The following is a 22,348-nucleotide window of genomic DNA, read 5'->3' as shown; positions in this document are numbered from 1 at the left end:
ATTAGCATTAACATGGAACGTGTTTCTGATAGTGGTAGTCATTTATTGACTTAGCGTAGTTTCTAAACCATCACCGCCATGTTGAAGGTAATTTCTACACCGCAGCGAACATAACATTACACCATTTAACGGTGTTATTCGGCCGTTTAACATTAACTCATTGAGTGCCAGCCACTTTTGGAGAACGGACGCTCCCAGTGCCAGAGTTTCAGAGCGTTTTCAGTGATTTCTCGAGGCCCACAGAAAAAAAAGTTTATTGATATCATTTTCCGTTCTTTAGTTATGAGCCAGAGAAGATAGGTTGATTTCACCAAAAAGAGACGTTTCAAATTAGAAGCTGAGATAATTAGCCTTTTGTGAAATGAAGCATTTCAAGCACATGACTGACTCTGAAGCTAATATTTTCTGATGTAGTGACACCCCAAAAATAATTTCCTTCAATAAAACAGTGAAAACAAAGGAATTTTGTTTGTCAAAATAATATTTATTAGCTGCAACCAGCAGCGCTGGCCCCTGCGTGCGCAGACCCTACACTTTCTTGCTGGTCTTGATTTACTGCTGGTGGGCATCAGATATTCTAGCTTGCCAATCTGTCCATCGAGCCTGCTGTCTGGGTCGGTGTTGTATGCTGCCCTGCGTGCCTCCCCCCCCCCCCCCCCCCCCCCCCCTCAACTGCAAACCCCACCTCCGTGGGTGGCTCTGGTGGCTCTCTGCTGCCTTTGCTCTGCACTGAAAAGTGCGCTACATCCAGCTTTTTTACAGCGTTCCGCGTGTATTTGTCACCCGCTCCCATCGCTTCCAGTTGAGAATAATAATCATGCGGATGGGCTATCGCAGCCGACACGGAGGGGCTCAATTGTGGCAGCAGATTGGCTGCTGCAGGCACAGCTAACGTTATGCTTCATGCATATCGATGCATACCGATGCGATTTCCGTTTCCCCATGACTTCTTCTCTGTTTTTTCCTCGACTTTCTCTAATCTGGAGAGCACTGTCGCCACCTAAAATAGCTTTTACACATTCAACATCCACCATACTTTCACAGGAGATGGATCAGGCTTTGATCCACGTCCCACCGTCAAAAAACGCAATTGACGACAATCGTCGTCATTGGCACTCTACGTTAGTATTTGAATTGACGACGATTGTCGTCATTGGCACTCAATGAGTTAACGTACATATTTCCATTTGCTTTCACGGCTAACATGTAGAAAATTGATTAAACTAACGTTACAGACCATTGTTAGTCTGTTGCTGCTCATGTTAATTTACTGCGTGCATCATTTAACAGTGCTATTTGGCTGTTTACATTCTTCTGTTTGCGTTCACGGCCATGTAAAATGAGATCAAAGCTAACGTTACAGACATTGATAGTATAATAGATCTGGATAAAGTGAGCGTGACGTCACCCATTGGGTTTTCATGGAACAAAATGAGGCTTGAATCCCCGCTTCCTGCTCATCGTTGATTGGTTGAATGGATTAATTCTACACGGAAGTACGGGGAGAGAGGGCTGTTAAAACACTAGTAGAAGAAGAATAAGAAGGAGGGGGCGGCTGCCCCTAGCGGCTGCCGGGGGAGTTTCCGAATTTGTCTCACAGGCTTGAACTGACTGCCATCTTGTTGTTCGCTTCAGTTTGCTAGCTTGCTCGCTGGCTGGCTGGTTGCAGTGGTGAAATGGTCCAGGACAACAAATATAATAACTTTTAGTCCAAAGGTATGGGCGAGTAGGAGTCCAGCCAGCCGACCACCGTCTTGTCCGGGGCCTGGCCAAGAGACCATGGTGTGGTGTGATCCTGGTGCATTGTGCCTGGTGGGAGCCTCCAGCCTGCTAGCTGCTGCTAACCCTCCACAAGGTAAACTGCTATTATACTTATCTCTGGGCAAACTCTAAACTTTATAACTGAGGTGGATTTGGTCGCGCACTTGGTGCTCTGCTATGTTGGACTCGTTGGACTGTTTGAGTGATGCTCATGTTTGTAAGCTAACGCTAGCTCGATTAGCATCGTGTGCTAACGTGTGAGCACCGTTATAGCCTACTTTAACTGAAATTTGGTGGCGTTATGTTATAGTAATTAATATAACACGGTGTCGTTTGTTTCTTCAAGGGATGGCCGTCGGAGTACCATGGTGGAGCAGGAACAGCACAACAGAACAGAGGCACATTGTCCCTTGGTCAAATTATTTGTGAAAATGAATGCTACGTTTTGATTCCCATGTGCATATTACTGTGAGAATATTGCTGATCATCAGTTGTTCAACCTAAGATATTGCAATAACATAAGCTAAATGCTGACAGATTTGAGACTTTTGATAGATTTACTTTGAACCATTTGGTATGTATCTGCCAGTGTGTTTTTGTCAATAAACATTGCCAACAAAGAACCTTGTTGTGTAGGCTATGTGCTAAAGTAAATCATGTACCCGAATGTACCGCAAATCTCATAGAACAAGCCCATTATAGTTGTCTGGTCAGAGCAGGCAGGTTGTTAATAAGATGTGATATAAAGATATTTGATGTCGAGTGAACCAGCTTCGACCAAATGACCAGGAAGAAGAATGAAGATGGAGAACCAACCGACTGCTTCAAATCAACGAATGATTTATATTTATTGAAATATGGTTATCTGTAACAATTCGACATAAACAAAGGCTACACCATGCAACATATATTTTGATATCATTCAAACTTAAAGAATGGTTAATTTTCCACCATGGTAGGCTGTACTGCTGTGAAATGGTTACCTATATTTGTATCAAGTGTTGCTTGGTAGATTATCTATATATGCCTAATTTACCAGTAGACATATTCGTGCAAGACCTTAGGCTATGTTGAGTTCTATCGATCTGATAAAGTATGTTTTAAAATAAGGATAACAAATTGCTGAGCTTGGCGGATGCCTCAAGACAAGTGTGTATCATTTTTAAATGTCCAATACCATACAGAAAAGCAAATTGAACAAACGACCAACAGCATTCATGTCTGCAAAAACTTGTGATGTTATGTCACGTTAACATATAACCTTATGACGCTTACTGTATAACATGGACAGACCATTTAACGTTAGGCTACTTTACATACCGTTAGATAACGTTAAATGGTCCGCCATGTTATGAGCATCACGTTACATGTATGCCATCTATACAGTTACGTGTGTCTACTAACATTATTAAAATATCATAAAGTAGCGCTATTTTCTGATAATTTGCTAAAGTATGACTTGCTATCTGCTAGCCATACTAGCCTTGTTTTGCTAGGTTTTCTTATTTGTGTACTTTCCGCAGACTAGATGCCTTTGCGGCACATTGCTGCCTCTAACGGGCGGAAGTATTACTGTTTCCCAATATCCAAAGTATATCGCCTATTTTCCTCGAAATGGGGCTATAATTAAAAAAACTGGGGCCTTGAGAGCATGAAAAATACTTGAAATTGTTTTTTCAGACTATAAACTCATTTGTAAAGTGTTTATTTAAGACAGAGACCGAGAGAGAAGTTGGCTCATTTCACATAGAGTTGAATGGACGTTCAGGGGATGATGCTACACAAGCTGCGCCCCCCACTGGCCATTTGAGAGTATGGCAACTTCCGCATTGGCCTCAAAAAGAGACTGGCTGTATTGCCGACTGGTCACCAATCACCCCTTTCCCGCTTCTACCTAGCGTCACGGTTTGTGGGCGGTATCATTTAGATTTAGCCAATCAGAGCATGACACATCTTCCCATTCAGCCTATCATGGTCTATACTGTCATAGCTAAAAACCCCCTGTTTCTCTCTGTCATCTCATTGCGTTTCAGTGCGTTCCTGCATTGCGTTGGTCATTCAGTGCTGCTGCCTGCTTACTACTCTGCTATCTCCCGTCTCATTTACGCCGTAATGCTGTCGTGCTGCAGTCACTGTCACCCTCAAGGAGTTCATTCATGCTGGCATTTTCGTTCATGGATTCTGTCGGGCAAGTCCTGCTTATGTGTCATGCTGCGCCACACGGCTTGCTTGCGCCTGCCTACCTGTCACTCTGTGCAGCCCATAGTGATTCCTGTCCTCACACGCAAGCGCCCCAGACCACCGCGCCTCTGTTAGTCCGTCATGACTCCTGTCCCCGGCTCCGTCGGCTCCTAATCTCGCACGGCTTCAGCAAGACTCCGAGAGTTTTCACTTGAACAGCAATGCATGCACTGGCCCTGGCGCAGGGAAGCTGGTATCAATCATAGACTGTAAAAGGTATCGATATTCCACTTGTCGGAAGCATTCGGCTAAACTCCTTGCTACCGTCCGAGTCAAGTCTCCGCTCAGAATTAACCATTCAGAACTCAGCTCATGTGTCAAGTTCTCCACTCAAGAATAATCATTACTCAAGTCATGCTGTTCAGCGCCATTACGCAAATCGTGACGTCATCTGCAGACCCAGTCCACCCAGCGCTAAGCATGCTGGGAGATGTAGTCATCACTTCACTCTACTTCACTCTATCAAAGCTGAGTATTCTACACCATCACACTAAAACAGGCTAATCATTCACGCTCATTCCCATGCTTGCATCACATGTTCAAATTTGCTGGTTCAAAGTTCTATCAACTGTTTTCCCAAACTCTGCCGCATTACAGGATTTTCATCTTAAATTTAATTCAATTCACATTATGCACTCGAATCTCGATCATTCATATGGCCAAATCTATTTTTTTTTTCTATATATATTTTTAATTGATAAATGTAGTTGCAATAATGTGTAAAAAATGTTCATGTGTCTAAATCAAGGTTAAAATTCTGCACATGATCACGTGCGTGATAAGCTAAGATCATGATAGATCTAACTTTGGTGCAGTGTTTGCATGCACGTCTCACTCTAACTGCTCAAATCAGCCCATTCAGTGACAGGATGTGCGTAAGCATGCACATGAATGAGTGTACTGCGAGCACAGTCAAATGGCTCGCTTCAAGGTTCCCTTCATGGCTAAGGAACCATGTGTTGAGACTATAATGTTTAAACATGCTCTAAGTCAGCATAATCAAAGAAGCAGTCGTCTTGGTCTCAAGTTGGGACTTAAATTAAGGTCATGCAATATATTTGTCAGTCACATGTGTCAGCCATTTTGTAACTTCTCATAGTCAGCCATTTTGTTCAGGCTGGTGTATTCTGTGTCCTCTGGCACTGTGCAGAGGGTGGCAGGGTGTGAGCGTTGGCTCATGGAGCTGGGCTTCCTACTTGGGAAAGCTCACGTTATCGCGTCTGTCCTACTCTTGTCAAATGCTCTGTTCTGCGTGCATGGTCTCAAATCATTTACGTACCCGGCAGCAGGTTCATGTCATGTCTTAAATCTTTTGCATCATTTCAATGTAATTATTTATGTAACCTAGCTCGTTCTGAACCATTTAAACGTGTTGGCATTCGTCAGTTCTTTGCAGCATATTCTAATTCAGTCATGTTGTCTGAGCTGCTTTCCCTCAGATTGACTGGCGGGATATCAATGGTGGATGGCGTTCCCATGAGGCGATGGTCGCAGCTTTCTATCCAGTAGCCTTAACCAGGTCTCAACAGCAGCCATCGCATGCTTCCTCGGAAACTTCAGCAAGTATTCATTCGCATCTGTTAACCTAATGCATGCATTGCTTACAGTCAATACATAGCAACTTCAGCCAAAACAAGCAATTCCTCCATCTAACTAATTGTTACTCGAATATAAATGTACGTATATTCATGCATACATGTGCTGATGTTCATGTGTCATCATGCTGTTTCGATGCTCAGCTCAAGCCCAGTATAAGCGTCATGCTTTCCTCAGACGACAGCTCACCCAGTGACTGTTTGATGGTGAGATGAGGCAGAGCAAACAAGGGATCCCAGGTGACATGAGGAGATCATCCTAATAATCAAGTCATGTTTAATTCCATCTGCTCATCTAGGTGTTTTCAGTCTACAGCTGTTCATCGCTAATATTGTGATCAGTGCTAAAGTTGTTCCAGCTGATCACTCAACTTATGAGTTGTTTCAGGTGTAAGAGTCATACTTGATTCATGTTTTGGATAATATTCTTTCATGCCTCTAGGGGTGTTATGCTAAAGACCTAAGTGGCCATACTGTTGTCCGCAGCCATGCTGCCTCACTTAGGATCTCAAACAAATTCTGCTCGTCACAAGTCATTCAGCTGTTTGTATCATCCAGGATCTCACAGTAATTCTGGTGCTTCAGCACGTTGACGCATCCCATTCATTGCTGTCCTCATCAATAGTCACAATCAGGCATTCAGCATTTAACTACGCACGTTCAGTCAGCGCAGTTATCTATCAGGGCCATATCTCAACCATGCGCTTGCTCTTATTAGCAGTTGCAGGTTGCATGTCCGAGACTCATTCCTCCCAGTTTTTGGGGGGGTTTTTACCCTAAAATAGCTGCAATTTCCAGGTCTGAGACCTGCAGTCATCACGGCTAAATTCATGAAGTATTCAGAGTCATCATTAGCATATTGGCTAAAGATGCAGCAGCTCTCTACCTGTCATCGGGCTTTAATATTGTAAGATATTGGGGCCAGCCTACTGTCTTAGCATCACTGGCCATGTTCGGTACAAGCAGGTCAGTCTGATTAGCTTGTGGCTATTCCGATTGGGCTTCCCTACTCCAGCTCAATGGATGTTAAACCCAGCTCAATGATGTTAAGTGTTATTCTTTCCCTCAAGTCATAGCGTTCAGACTGTGTTCAGTTGTTTTTACTGCTGTCAAAATGTGCTATCCTAAGTCGTTGGATAAAAGCGTCTGTCAATGTAATGCTGTCTTTCCCTGCCTAATTCTCATTATTTCAGTAATAAAGTGGGAAACTAACAAGTCTCCAACCCCTCTCGGGTAAGCTGCATCATACTGGTGGTGGTGTTCTGCGTATTGCAGCTGTTCTCCGCTTCATACCTCTATCAATCAAGGCTCACGTTTTCTCATAATTGCACATGCTAAGTCTTGCATAAGCTCAGTCTCAAGTGGTCGTTCGCTGTGATTCCCTACACTTTGCTAGTTTATTGCAGTATGCAGTGTCTTCTTTAGCTCAGTTGGCAATATCTGGTCGTTAATCATTTAAGGCTACTCTCCTTAAAATGCAAGTGTATCATCAGTATTATCAGGGCTCTGTTCAAAGCCTTGATCGGTAAGTCATGTCGTACTGGTGGTGGTGATTTTTTTCTCAGTCCCAGTTAATTCCTCTGGGTTCAGTCTTTGTCACATTTCTATAATTGCACGTGTTAAGCAGCGTCCTCTCTGTCGCCATACACAGGCCATGCGGTCATAATCACCCTTATTTCTCATAATGATTCCTTCACTTCGCATCCAGGTCCCGCTAAGGTTCCTTCGCATTCGCATCCAGGTTCTGCAAGAGGTTCCTTGGCATTCGCATTCGCATTCGCATCCAGGTTCTCTGCAAGAGGTTCCTTGGCATTCGCATTCAGGCCCACATAACCCTTCTCATAATCGCACGTGTTAAGCAGTTCCCATCTGAGGTTCCCTACACAAACTGGCTGCTACGGCCATGTCACCTAACGCACGGGCTATCCTATCCATCTCTGTATCAGCTCACACATGAGCTCAAGGTCTATCGTGACCTTGCCGTCTATCGTGACCTCGCATCAGCTCTCATATCACGGTCCAATAGGCTTATGGCCATCATGGTCATCATGGCTTACTGGAGCTCTTTATTTTGTCCTGAGTCTCATGTCTAATTGTTCGTTATTATGTTAATAGATATCCTTGCTGCCTGGTAAGGTAATGGTGAAGTCATCTTTCAACTGGTATGTATATTCTCATTCTTCTTTTTGGGGGATATTCAATCTACTCTGGCTGCATCCATCTACCCCTGCTGATCATGACGTCATAATCAAGCTGACGTCATGATGGAGTCTAATCGCCAAAACTATATCTCTGTGCCTTCAGGCTCATGTATCTAATCATCTAATAAATCATTGTCATTCTAGAAATGTGTCTCTCTGGTTCAAATGTAGCTAGAGCGAAAATTCTATAAGAGAGACCTTAATGTCATTCATTCACTCACTTTTCATTCATTCACTCTCAGGATATAACTCTAGCTCTCATACCCACTTCTTAATCAACCTGCATTTTCCTGTTCTAGGAGAAACCCTTTAGTTGTCACTGGCTCTCATTCATCCCTCCTGTCCTCATTCACATCTTTCCCTGTCAGGAGAAAACCTTTTAATGTCACGCCCACTCATTCATAAAACTCAGTCACCAATCACCCCTTTCCCGCTTCTACCTAGCGTCACGGTTTGTGGGCGGTATCATTTAGATTTAGCCAATCAGAGCATGACACATCTTCCCATTCAGCCTATCATGGTCTATACTGTCATAGCTAAAAAAAAACCTGTTTCTCTCTGTCATCTCATTGCGTTTCAGTGCGTTCCTGCATCCCTCCTCCACCCCATTCTCCTCCAGTCCTCTCTGAGGTCTTCAGATTCAGAAGCCTTCTCCAGCAAGAACAAGTTACTTCACCACCACCAGGTCTAGACTCCACAGGGGGGATATTCAATCTACTCTGGCTGCATCCATCTACCCCTGCTGATCATGACGTCATAATCAAGCTGACGTCATGATGGAGTCTAATCGCCAAAACTATATCTCTGTGCCTTCAGGCTCATGTATCTAATCATCTAATAAATCATTGTCATTCTAGAAATGTGTCTCTCTGGTTGAATTTGTGGTAAAATGTGCTAGATAACTAGTATGTAAACTGCTTCTTTTTCAATTGTTTCAAAATCACAAAGTTCTTCATAGATCTAGCCTCTTACTTTTGCTCTCAAAGTGCACCAGATTGATGCATTTTACTGTAAAATGTACACAATTTTTACTGCTGTGAAATAAATCGGAGCGGCCGAATAACAGAATTGTGCAGCCAAAAAAACTGTACGTGCGTAATATCAGACAATTCATAAACGTCTCTGACTGCAATCCTCAACTCTTAATGGATTTCCTATGTTTAAATGGCCCTGTAATCTATGGATTGAGGCAGTAAATGCAGCTATGTCAACCACGCTTCTATCACTTGTAAATGCCAGAACTGAAATGCAAGTCGGGTGCGGACTGATGCACGGCCGGGGGGAAATTGGGACAAGCTCGCACTCATGAAATATCCACATAGCCTAACACAATAGCATAACATAACACCGTATCACACAGTATCTCCTTAACGTAGAACAGTCAATAAGTAAAATAATTACCATAACATCAAATAAAGTAGCCTAAAATAACAACTATAGATATATAGTTGCTTGACTGGTTTTGACACATAATATGTTTATTAGCCTACTCCCCCCCCCCATGACAAAGTCAGTGCATTTTCTAATTTTGTTACATAATGCGGCCACATTACTTTCCAACCAGAAAAAATGTAACCGCCGCAATATGTAATAATCTGCGCAATATGTAATACATTTATTACAAAATGCGTCAAACGCTATTACATATTGCGTTGAGGCGATTGATTACATATTGCGCATTTTATTACATAATGCGCTGTTATTACATATTGAAAGTGAGATGTTATTACATTTTGGCATTTTATTACATAATGTGCAGTTATTACATAATGCGTCGTTACAAGGTCATTCAAGCTAATTCATCTGTTGACCAAATTGCACTTGTTTTTTCTATTGTACTTACCTGTATTTACAAACATCTATACCGTTATATCCATATTAGTAAAACATAGCCTATTTAAATAACCAAACAATACACTAAAACTTGTATAGGCCTACTGTATGTAGGGGATAAGGTAGAAACGATTTTAATGCACAACGTGGAGGCGACATGGTTGCCTCTGCGGAGTACAACTAAGTGTAGCCTAACTTAGTTACTGGCCAACACTGCTCCCCGCCCAGGCAGCGAGGCGAGACACTGACAGGAGATGTGATTCTGATTTTCACATCAGGCCGTGAGTTAAAGTTAACTTACCAAAGAAGATGAAGAATAGGCTGCAGATCTTCATCATGGGGTCTCTCTCTCTCTCTACCTGTCTCTCTCTCCCAAATTAACTTTCTCAAAGATGGTGGATGAGCATCGCCTCGTTCGTTCTCATCCAACTTTCTCTACTATTGTCTTCTCTTCCTCTGCCTCTCTGGCACTTCCTGTCCCTCTCTCTCTCTCTCTCTCTCTCTCTCTCTCTGCTCTTTGTGCATCTCTCTCCCCCTCTCTTTCTCAGTCTCATTTTCTGGTACTCTCTCTACAGCTCTTTCTCTCTTTTTCTTGCAACTCTTTCTTGGTGTCTCTAACTTATTTGCTTTGCTCTCCCTATTCTTCATCAGTATGTCAACCCTCAACCTCTCTCTCTACCCAGTCCCAACTCTTACAGTCTCTCTCTCTACCTCCACCTCTCTCTCCCTCTCCATCAATTATACAATATGGTCTCTCTACCCTAAGGTGACCAGATTTCAGAAATGAAAATCAGGGACGTTTCCAGTCCGGCAGTCAATATATCATTAAAATATCAAATATTATTATCTATGAAATAAAAAAAATTGGGACAATTCAGGTTTCATGTATTTTGACTGTAGGTTATTGGTGCAGGCCAACTGATATCCCTCCAAAATACAGCATTAAAACACCAAGACCTTGAGGAATACCATAGACAAATTCATGTTGTGATTGCTTTTGACATTGGACATTTCTGAAAGAATACAATTTTTTTAGTGATTGAGTTGTGAGCACTTCTGTTCTGGAAATCCCCCCTTAGTGTCAATACACCTAGGAAAGCCATACATCCCCAGAATGTCCTAGGTCTGTAGTTTGTGGTTGTAACCTTTCATATATGATATGATATAAGCATATTCACTCTATAATGAACCTGCTGGAGCCTCTGGAAGACAGTAACATCGGCCGTGGGGGGTGGGGTATTTTCAATATCTCTATCTCCATCTCTCTTTATGTCTCTCTCTCTCTCTCTCTGTGTACGTCTCTCTCCTTTCAATATCTCTATCTCCATCTCTCTTTATCTCTCTCTCTCTCTCTCTCTCTCTGACAGGCAGGCAGCAAGGCTCTGTCTGCAGCCTGTGTTAAGGTGAAGAACGGGCCTTACAGGATGTCAGGAAGCATCAGTGGGAGGATGTGATAGAGGACCAGAGCCCTGTAAAGTTTAGGTGGAGAGTGCTCTACAAGCTTCCTCTCCCCAAAAGGTCTGGTGATTTACAGTGGAGGGTGCTTCATGGTGCCCTGGCGACCAATAGGTTTCTAGCCCGGGTTACTCCAGGGGTCGGCAGTGAATGTCCTTTCTGTGATGCCAATGAAACTGTTGTACATGTTTTTCATGGATGCCGCCATTTGGTACATGTTTGTACTGTTCTGAATGGTTTGTGTGGGAAGCTGGGTGAGGTGTTCAGTGTCGAAGTTTTCATTTTGGGGCCTGTGTCTTCATTCAGAAGGAAACATGTGTGCACTTTGATGAACTTCCTGTTTGGGCAGGCTAAGCTAAGCTAGCCGTTTGGCTAACAGGCAGGAACAAGGTGAGAGGTGCTGGGCCCACTGATCCTGTGGCTGTGGTCAGGGGGACGGTCACAGCTCGTCTCAGGATGGAGGACATGTATTATGTCATGAACAATGATGTGGAGGCTTTCATCAGTGTTTGAGGGCTGAGGGGGGCAGTCTGCACTGTGGGGGAGGAGGAGCTGAGGGGGGCAATTTGCAGTGTGGAGGAGGAGGAGCTGAGGGGGGCAGTCTGCACTGTGGGGGAGGAGGGGCTGAGGGGGGCAATTTGCAGTGTGGAGGAGGAGGAGCTGAGGGGGGCAGTCTGCACTGTGGGGGAGGAGGAGGAGCTGAGGGGGGCGGTCTGCACTGTGGGGGAGGAGGAGGAGCTGAGGGGGGCAGTCTGCACTGTGGAGGAGGAGGGGCTGAGGGGGCAATCTGCAGTGTGGAGGAGGAGGGGCTGAGGGGGCAATCTGCAGTGTGGAGGAGGAGGGGCTGAGGGGGGCAGTCTGCACTGTGGAGGAGGAGGGGCTGAGGGGGACAGTCTGCACTGTGGAGGAGGAGGAGCTGAGGGGGGCAGTCTGCACTGTGGGGGAGGAGGAGCTGAGGGGGGCAGTCTGCACTGTGGGGGAGGAGGAGCTGAGGGGGGCAGTCTGCACTGTGGGGGAGGAGGAGCTGAGGGGGGCAGTCTGCACTGTGGGGGAGGAGGAGCTGAGGGGGGCAGTCTGCACTGTGGGGGAGGAGGAGCTGAGGGGGGCAGTCTGCACTGTGGGGGAGGAGGAGCTGAGGGGGGCAGTCTGCACTGTGGAGGAGGAGGAGCTGAGGGGGGCAGTCTGCACTGTGGAGGAGGAGGAGCTGAGGGGGGCAGTCTGCACTGTGGAGGAGGAGGAGCTGAGGGGGGCAGTCTGCACTGTGGAGGAGGAGGGGCTGAGGGGGGCAGTCTGCACTGTGGAGGAGGAGGGGCTGAGGGGGCAGTCTGCACTGTGGGGGAGGAGGGGCTGGACATTTGTATTTGAGTGTGAGTAGCCGGTGTGGTTTTGTTAACCTGGATTTCTGTGCATCTGTGGGGTTTGTTGGCATGGTTTTTTAATCCCTGCTCTGTGTCTGTATGTGTGTGTGTGTGTGCGTGTGTGTGTGTGTGTGTGTGTGTGTGTGTGTGTGTGTGTGTGTGTTTTAAGGATAAGTTGACTGTTCATTAAAGGAACATCAAAAGTCTCGGTAACCCTTTATTTTACAGGTACCCCAGTTACATATGAACTATTTGTAATTACACATGAACACCAAATGTAATTACACAGTAATTACCAATAGTTATAAATGAAGTTCATATGTAGTTACATTGTAACGGACCTGTAAAATGGAGTGAGTCTGTTCAACTGTAGTTCATATGTAGTTACATTGTAACAGACCTGTAAAATGGAGTGAGTCTGTTCAACTGTAGTTCATTATGTAATTACATGGAACGGGACCTGTAAAGTGGAGTCAATCTATTCAACTGTAGTTCATATATAGGTACATGGTACCGTACCTGTAAAGTGGAGTGAGTCTATTCAACTGTAGGTCATATGTAGTTACATGGTACCGGACCTGTAAAGTGGAGTGAGTCTATTCAACTGTAGTTCATATGTAGTTACATGGTACCGGCCCTGTAAAGTGGAGTGAGTCTATTCAACTGTAGGTCATATGTAGTTACATGGTACCGGACCTGTAAAGTGGAGTTAGTATATTCAACTGTAGTTCATATGTAGTTACATGGTACCGGATCTGTAAAGTGGAGTGAGTCTATTTAACTGTAGTTCATATGTAGTTACATGGTACCGGACCTGTAAAGAAGCTCCGGGCTGGGACAGAGATTGCTAAAACCCAGTGATGGATTCGAACCACTGAACTTCTGATTGCAAAGCAAGCGGCTTTAACCACTCAGCCACAAGGGCTTTCCGAATTACATGGTGGAGTTTGAGAGGATAACTGTATGTCAGTCAGATGTAGTTGTCACTTCATAGCTTTGTTATTATAAACAGAGACTTGGGGAAAATATTGATTGTTATAATATTGAAAATATCTATTTTTAGTTGTAGATATGATTTTGTCCAGAATTCCCATACAAAAATTAAAATAAAAGTATTGTAGGTATAGAGGTAACAGTGAATCTATAATCAAAATAGCCATTCTTCTACATTCTAATTGTTAGCTTATTGTAAATGAGTCATTTTCCCCATCAATTTCCCAATTTCTCAATTAGTTGGGGATCCAGTCGAAGCCCCTGTGGTCACCAGACCCCTGGATCATCTCTCCCCAAAGTCTACCCCCTCCCCCTGTAACTGTCCCAGAGACATGTTTCATTGAGACATTGATGCATAATTCATATTTCCTTATTTCATTCTTCTGTCATAATAATCATGGGGATTTGAGTTCATACAGTCATTAAAATGATTAAAAATGTAATAAATAAGAGATTAAAAAGGGTAAAAGATGTCTAAAAAATATACCACTTTAAAGTAGCTTGATGTTGGTTAAAAATGAAGTACACTGCATTTAAGACTTCATGTGTGTAATGTGTAATGAGTCACATGACCAGAGTTTAGTTAAGGGCGTGACCGTGGCGTTTGGGTCAGAACGAATATGGCTGCTGCAGAGTAAAGACGTACAGCCCCAATCTAAACCCATTCCGCACGTGGTTCAAAAGGCGCACACGGTAAATGTCTTTAATTTGGTTTATATTTGTGTAAAAGGTCTGTTAATGTGATTTGACATTGCATAAACGATGTGATACGATGTAAACTATTTTATTTGATCTCAGCACATTTCAGTTGTGGTAATATGTTGGACATGTATAATTGCTGGAGAGACTTGGAATTGACAGGATCGTTTTGTGGTTATTTCTTCAGTTTTCACGGTGTCTGCTGACAAAGAGAGAGAGAAATAAAACCTTCAAAAGACATCAGTATGAAGCGTGGCCATCATTTCTAAGAGACATTGAACCAGTGTAGTTACAGTGAAAACGTAATCGCCGCCCGCATGGCCAAGAGATCAAGAAGTACCGCCGCCCGCAAAGCCGAGAGATCAAACTAAAGAGCCGCGCATCCTCCAGAAGCAGAGAGGAGGAAGCCGAGCGCTGGGGCAACGTGTGTGGCCAGAGTCGTCAACGAGGAAGCCAGCTGATCCACGGGAGAAGACGGGAGAGTCCATCGCCAGCACCTGTCACAGTCGGCTGGAAAGCGGTACCGCGATTGCACCACCAGAGGGCGTCATCGACCAACGTGGAAAACAGTTCTGCAAGGATCCTTCTTTAACAGGCTACAGAGGGCAGTGACTGTTTCCGTTCCATTGTGGTCCTCAGGCAGAACAGAGCGGCTCTGCTGTTGGCACAGGTTTGACTGGAAGAAGTTTAAGAAGATACAAAATAAATAATAGTCTTCTGGTTAAATATTGGTTAACTGAAAGAAAAAATAGATAAAAGTAATTGATCGGTCATATAGCCTACTTGTTGCTGCTTCATGAGTGGCATAAAGAATATCACAATGGTGATTTTGAGCTGAGAGTTTAAATGCCTAATCAAAGGGAGGGCTTTAAAAGATTATTCAAGGGAATAGTTATCAATTACTAGAACTTGGTTTGCACTCAATAACATAATTATAAAAGTTAGATGCGTATTTAGCAGCAACTTTGTGATAAATACAGTGCTTTTCTAAAACATACACAATGGAAGAAGAAGGAGAAAAATCACAACTTGATGAAGTTAGTGAACAAATTGAGTCCCTCCAGGCAGAATGTAATGACTTAAATGAACAATTAAAGTTACAACCTGATGAGGATGAAAAAGAGAGATTAGAATCACTCATAGGTGAAATTCATGCTAAAATAGAGATACTCAAAATAGCTATGAAGGAGCCTATACTAGCCACTGCAGAGGAAGATGAAATAAGGAAATCTTCAAGGGAGAAAAGATTCACCCCTAAAATGCTGGCACTGAAGCAACAAGAAGCTTCTCAGAAAGAGACTAAATTCATCGCACAATATGAAAAGTGGAAAGAACAAGTCAGACTTGCGCGTGCTAAACTTAAGGAGGAGTGCGCGGACGAAGACTTGTGCAAAATTATGACTGCTGTAGAAGAGCAGGAGACAAAAGTGAAAGATATCTATGATAATATGCGATCTCAATCGGCGCCTTCTCCTGACATAAGAATGAAGATAGACTCCTGCGTAGCAGTATCAAGCGATCTGAGGAGGATAATTCATGTACGCCTGAGTGAAGTGGGGCAAGAGGAGTTTGATGCTAATGCAGAAAACGCAAGACTTCATGACGGGCTTGATAGAGAGTATGCCAAGTCAGTATTTGGGACTACAATCTCCAATGTTCGTAGTCATCACTCCAAAGCTTCGTCAGAGCAGCAAGGCATCGCAGCAAAAAGAGTAGAGTGTGTTGCTCAGCTTGCGGCAAAGAAAGCCGAAATGGAGATGGAGGAGACAATTACTGCCCAAAAACAAGAACTTAAAAAGCACGAACAAAAACTTAAGAGACTGGAAGATCAGAGAGATCTTCAAGTAATAACTGCTAAGCTGAAAGCATACTCTGAGGCTGACTCAGCTGAGGCATATGATGAAAGAAAATCATCACGCAGGGAGGAAGCCAATCGTCCTCCAGTGCCTCACAAAGACATTAAAAGTGAACAAACATGTAAGAGCAATAATAATGTGCAAACAAGCAATACTAGCAATGAAGCATCGTTAGTACAAGTCCTGCATGACACGATGGTGCTCACCAGACTTCCTGCACCTGAGCCCTCAGTGTTTTCAGGAGATCCACTTAAGTTCTTAGAGTGGAGCACAAGTTTCAAGGCGCTGATAGAACGGCGATGCGCAAATCCAGCTGACAAGCTGTTCTACCTACAAAAATACGTCAGTGGCGAGGCACGATCTGTATTAGAAGGAAGCTTCTACAGAAAAGATGACGAAGCCTACGACCAAGCATGGCAGGCACTGAATGCTCGGTACGGCCACCCTTTTATACTCCAGCGTGCATTTAGAGAAAAACTAAATAATTGGCCAAAGATCAGCTCGAGGGAGTCAGTTAAACTGAGACAATTTAGTGATTTTCTGACAGGCTGCAGCAATGCCATGCCACACGTCAAAGGGCTTCAAGTGCTAAATGACTGCGAAGAGAATCAAAAAATGCTCCAAAAGCTGCCTGATTATGTGACCTCTCGCTGGAATCGTCATGTAACAAAGCAGTTGCGACAAACAGAGGAATATCCAAATTTCAAAGAGTTTGCTGAGTTTGTGGCGCAAGAGGCAGAAATCGCATGCAATCCTGTAACATCCTTTCATGCTCTGAAGCCTACGGAAGACAAGCCATTCAGAGAGATAAAGCGTACAAAGGCTAATGCATTCATCACGATGGTGAAAGCATCAGATAAGTCAAGTGCAGTGATGAAAGCGAACAGTGCTGTGGAGAGCAGCTCCGGTTTCAAGAAAGTAAACACTTTTGTTCCGACCTCAAACCCAGTCACATGCATATTCTGTGGAGAAAGTCACTCCATCCACAAATGCCAGAAGTTCACCAACAAGCCTGTAGAGGACAAGAGAAGGTTCATATTTGAGAATAACCTGTGCTTTGGCTGTCTTAGGAGAGGTCATAATTCGAAAGACTGCAAGAATAAAGCCACATGTGGCATGTGTAAGAGACATCACCCAACGCCACTGCATGAAGACCGTCCTGCTGCTGCCGACGCATCTGCTCATGCTATGCAGACCGAAGAAAGCTCATCTTCCCTTTCTTGCAGTGTAGACACAGGCGATGGTGGGAGCACATCTATGATAGTACCTGTATGGGTTTCCTCAATCGCTATCCCTGAGACAGAGACCTTAGTGTATGCCCTACTAGATACCCAGAGTAGCAACACTTTTGTAGACCAAGAGGTATGTGGGAAGACAGGGGCGGGTTTAGAGCCGGTCAAGTTAAAGCTAACCACTATGATGGGAAAAGATTCCATTGTACAGAGTGAAAGAGTTAGTGGTCTTAGAGTTAGAGGATTTTCCTCTGAAAGCTTTATCAACTTGCCACCAACCTATACCAGAGAGTTCATACCACTTGAACGTTCCCACATTCCTACCCCTGACACTGCCAAAAGGTGGAAACATCTGAACGTAATAGCGCAGAAAATACCAGAGCTGATGGATTGTGAGGTTGGGTTACTGATAGGTTACGACTGCCCCAGAGCATTGGCTCCACGACAAGTCATCACAGGAGGTGATGATGAGCCATATGCCATCAAGACAGACCTAGGTTGGAGTGTAGTAGGCGGCTCGAAACATGTCGCAAAGTCAACAGAAGTGACAGGTCTGTGCCATCGGATATTAGTCAGAGAGCTTCCACCTGTGACCCCAGCCGCTGTTATCAGAGCGCTTGAGTCTGATTTTGCAGACACTAGACCAGGAGAAAAGAGTATATCTCAGGAAGATATTCAGTTCCTGCAGTTCTTGAATGAAAGAGTCGGTCAAAACGAGCATGGTCACCTTGAAATGCCCCTTCCTTTCAAAGCACGTCCTCACCTTCCAGACAATAAAAAGCTTGCCTTAGTCCGGCTGAAACAGCTCAAAAGGAAACTGGATAGAGATCCTAAGTTTAAGAATGACTACATGAAATTCATGGAAGGTGTCTTCAAAGATGGTGACGCGGAGAGAGCAGACAAGCAACCGCAACAAGGTCACGTATGGTACATTCCGCACCAAGGGGTTTATCACCCCAGGAAACCAGAGAAGATCAGGGTAGTTTTTGATTGCGCGGCAAAGTATGAAGGTACTGCTTTGAATGACCATCTGTTAACAGGACCTGATCTTACAAATGCGCTGACGGGAGTGCTCTGTCGGTTTCGTAAACATCCCATTGCAGTCATGTGTGATGTGGAAAAAATGTTCCATAGGTTCCATGTTAGCAGTGAAGACAGAGATTACCTGCGGTTCCTGTGGTGGGAAAATGGAGATACAGACTCAGAACCCAAGGAGTACCGAATGAAGGTCCACCTCTTCGGTGCATCGTCATCTCCCGGCTGCGCCAATTATGGCATGAAACACCTTGCCAGGCAAAATGAGAAAGACTATCCTGCAGCAGCTAGCTTCATCCAGAGGCACTTCTATGTAGATGATGGCCTCATCAGCCTGGACTCTGTTGAAGCGGCAGTCGAGCTGGTGAAAGAGGCCCAAGCTGTGTGTGCTAAAGGAAAGTTGCACCTTCACAAATTCCTTTCCAACAATAGAAAGGTGCTGGAGTCTATTTGTGTCACTGAACGTGCTGCTGAGGTGAAAAATGTGAATCTCAACTATGACGATCTTCCCATGCAGAGAGTGTTAGGAGTAAGGTGGAATGTAGAGAGTGACGCCTTCTCTTTCAAGGTTTCAATTGATGAGAAACCAGCTACACGACGTGGAATTCTTTCAGTCGTGGCTTCTGTGTATGATCCGTTAGGATTCTTGGCCCCATTTATTCTAACAGGGAAAAAGGTCCTTCAAGAGATGTGTCAGAATGGCATTGGTTGGGATGAACCACTGCCTAGTGAGTTGAAGCCAAGGTGGGAGGGTTGGGTGAATGATTTACGAAATCTTGAAAAGATACAGATCCCAAGATGCTTCACACCTGAAGGCATGGGAAAGGTTTTGAGAGTCGAACTGCATCATTTTTCTGATGCTAGCAGTCAAGGTTATGGTCAGTGCTCCTACATCAGATTAGTGAGTAAAGAAAAGGTGCATTGCGCCCTGCTCATGGGCAAAGCGAGAGTCGCGCCTACAAAGATAGTCACCATACCCAGGCTAGAGTTAGCTGCTGCGGTGATCTCTGCTGCTATGAGCAATATGCTTAAGGATGAGCTGGAGCTTAGGGTCGACAGAGAGTACTTCTGGACTGATTCTCAAGTAGTCTTGGGTTATATCAACAACGAGGCTAGAAGATTTCATGTCTTCGTCGCAAATCGTGTCCAGAGAATCCGGGAAACCACTGACCCAGAACAGTGGTACTATGTCGACACAGATGAGAACCCTGCCGATCATGCCTCCAGAGGCCTCAAGGTGACAGAGCTGATCAGCTCAAATTGGCTGACAGGGCCCAAGTTTCTATGGGACAGAGAGGTAGTTACAAATCAAGGAACTTCAGAGCTACTGGTGGGAGACCCAGAGGTCAAGGCAGTCCAAGTGCTGAAAACTGAGGCTGCAAGGCAAGTTGATTTTCAAGAGCAACTGTCACGATTCTCAAAATGGACAACAGCTGTGAATGTCGTTGCTCGGATTCAACGATTAGCTAAGAGGGTTAAGAAGGCAGAACCCTTAGATGTGGAGGAAAGAAGGAGAGCTACACTCACTCTCATCAAGGTGGCCCAGAAAAATGCCTTCAAAGCAGAGTTACAAGAACTCAGCCAGGAATCTGGAAAACTGCCTCTTAACCACCCGCTGTACCAGCTAGACCCGCTCGTTCAAGACGGTATACTGAGAGTGGGAGGACGTCTGAGGAGAGCATCTGCACCTCTGGATCTGAGACACCCGATAATCCTTCCAAGAGATGGTGTTGTCACACGCCTCGTCCTCGCACACCATCATGAAAAAACGCAACACCAAGGCAGAGGGCAAACCCTGAATGAGCTAAGGGCCAACGGTTATTGGGTCGTTGGAGGCAGTAAGGCGGTAGCCCAGTACATAAGGCAGTGTGTTCCCTGTAGGAGAGCTCGTGGGGCACCAGAGGAACAGCGGATGGCGGACCTGCCTAGCGACCGTGTTGAACCCTCACCACCGTTCACCTACTGCGGTATGGACTGTTTTGGTCCGTTCCATACTAAGCAAGGTCGCAAGGAACACAAACGGTATGGCCTCCTTTTCACATGTCTATGCTCCAGAGCAGTTCACATAGAGATGTTGGAAGACATGACGACTGATGCATTCATCAATGCCTTACGGTCTTTCATAGCCATCCGGGGAGCTGTTAGACATATAAGATCAGATCAGGGATCCAACTTTGTTGGAGCAAGAAATGAAATGGCAAGAGCCCTAAAGGAAATGGACAAAGAAAGAGTGGCTGCATACCTGGCCGAAAGACAATGTGACTTCACTATGAATGTGCCTGATGCCAGTCATATGGGAGGAGTTTGGGAACGGCAGATCAGGACAGTTAGGAGCGTCCTAAGCTGGGTCCTCTCACAGAGCGCTGGAAGATTGGATGATGCTTCTTTAAGAACATTTTTCTATGAAGCCATGTCGATCATAAATAGCCGCCCACTCACCACTGACAGCATCAATGATCCAAAAGGCCTAGAGCCTCTTACCCCTAACCATATACTCACCATGAAAGCCTCTGTCCCGCTGCCTCCGCCAGGAAAATTTGTGGCAGAAGATCTGTATGCCAGGAAAAGATGGCGCAGAGTACAGTACCTAACGGAGCAGTTCTGGAGTAGATGGAGGAAGGAATATCTAGCGAACATCACCCTCAGGCAAAAATGGCACACTGCACAACGGAATGTGAAGATTGGAGATATTGTCATTGTCAAAGAGGAAGGGATTCCCCGCAATGAGTGGAGACTGGGAAGAGTACTTGACGTTTCCAAGGATGAAGATGGACTGGTACGAAAGGCCACAGTTCAAATGGGAAACAAAAAGTTAGGAAAAGAGGGTCAACGACTCATCAATCCTTCTGTACTTGAACGTCCTATTCATAAATTAGTTGTGCTTGTGCAAAGCAACTAAATTTGGCTGTGGAAACTACTAGATTTGTTCAAATAGTTATCATAAATCGTAGTAGTTTGGTGGGAGTGTAACTGTCCCAGAGACATGTTTCATTGAGACATTGATGCATAATTCATATTTCCTTATTTCATTCTTCTGTCATAATAATCATGGGGATTTGAGTTCATACAGTCATTAAAATGATTAAAAATGTAATAAATAAGAGATTAAAAAGGGTAAAAGATGTCTAAAAAATATACCACTTTAAAGTAGCTTGATGTTGGTTAAAAATGAAGTACACTGCATTTAAGACTTCATGTGTGTAATGTGTAATGAGTCACATGACCAGAGTTTAGTTAAGGGCGTGACCGTGGCGTTTGGGTCAGAACGAATATGGCTGCTGCAGAGTAAAGACGTACAGCCCCAATCTAAACCCATTCCGCACGTGGTTCAAAAGGCGCACACGGTAAATGTCTTTAATTTGGTTTATATTTGTGTAAAAGGTCTGTTAATGTGATTTGACATTGCATAAACGATGTGATACGATGTAAACTATTTTATTTGATCTCAGCACATTTCAGTTGTGGTAATATGTTGGACATGTATAATTGCTGGAGAGACTTGGAATTGACAGGATCGTTTTGTGGTTATTTCTTCAGTTTTCACGGTGTCTGCTGACAAAGAGAGAGAGAAATAAAACCTTCAAAAGACATCAGTATGAAGCGTGGCCATCATTTCTAAGAGACATTGAACCAGTGTAGTTACACCCCCCAAGTCTATAAATGCCCCCGATGTGAAGCATAAGGGGGAACTCCCCCCAATTTGCTAAATAAATTGTATGCACTGTGCTCTAGAAACATTTATTTATATATATATATATTTTTTTTAATTTAAAATACATTCTAATCATTTTCTGAATTGAGGTGGAAATAGTCACATGAGCCATTTACAGCTTGTGTGTGTGTGTGTGGGGGGGGGGGGGGGGTCTGGCACAGTCACACTGCAGAAATGCCGTGCACTGCGCACCGCAGATATCTGTAGCACCGAGACCACAACCACCGCTACTGCAGTCAATAACAGGAAACAGATATGAGGGCACTGCCATCTTTTCTTTCCCTTCAGACTTTGAAAGTTATGGTTATAGTTTGTGAGTGTGTGTGTGTGTGTGTGTGTGTGTGTGTGTGTGTGTGTGTGTGTGTGTGACCTCAGTC

At 44.3% G+C, this 22,348-nt stretch overlaps 1 protein-coding gene across 1 annotated transcript in view; it reads right to left on the bottom strand.

Annotated features, from left to right (window-relative positions):
- Nucleotides 1–10,003, bottom strand: part of LOC310779474 (CD48 antigen-like) — a gene marked incomplete at its 3' end in the record, with an annotated part of 11,988 nt that extends 1,985 nt beyond the window's left edge. The window contains exon 1 of the mRNA XM_083640006.1: nucleotides 9,933–10,003. Coding sequence (XP_083496132.1) covers nucleotides 9,933–9,969 — 37 coding nt within the window. The 5' untranslated portion in view covers nucleotides 9,970–10,003. The remainder of the gene's footprint in view (nucleotides 1–9,932) is intronic.
- Between the last annotated feature and the right edge of the window lie 12,345 nt (nucleotides 10,004–22,348).

The sequence above is a fragment of the Poromitra crassiceps genome, assembly GCF_964638095.1.
Source record: "Poromitra crassiceps genome assembly, chromosome: 7".
In the NCBI taxonomy this organism is placed as follows: Eukaryota; Metazoa; Chordata; class Actinopteri; order Beryciformes; family Melamphaidae; genus Poromitra; species Poromitra crassiceps.
The sequence above is the reverse complement of the archived record's forward strand: the minus strand, read 5'-3'. Positions and strand labels throughout refer to the sequence as shown.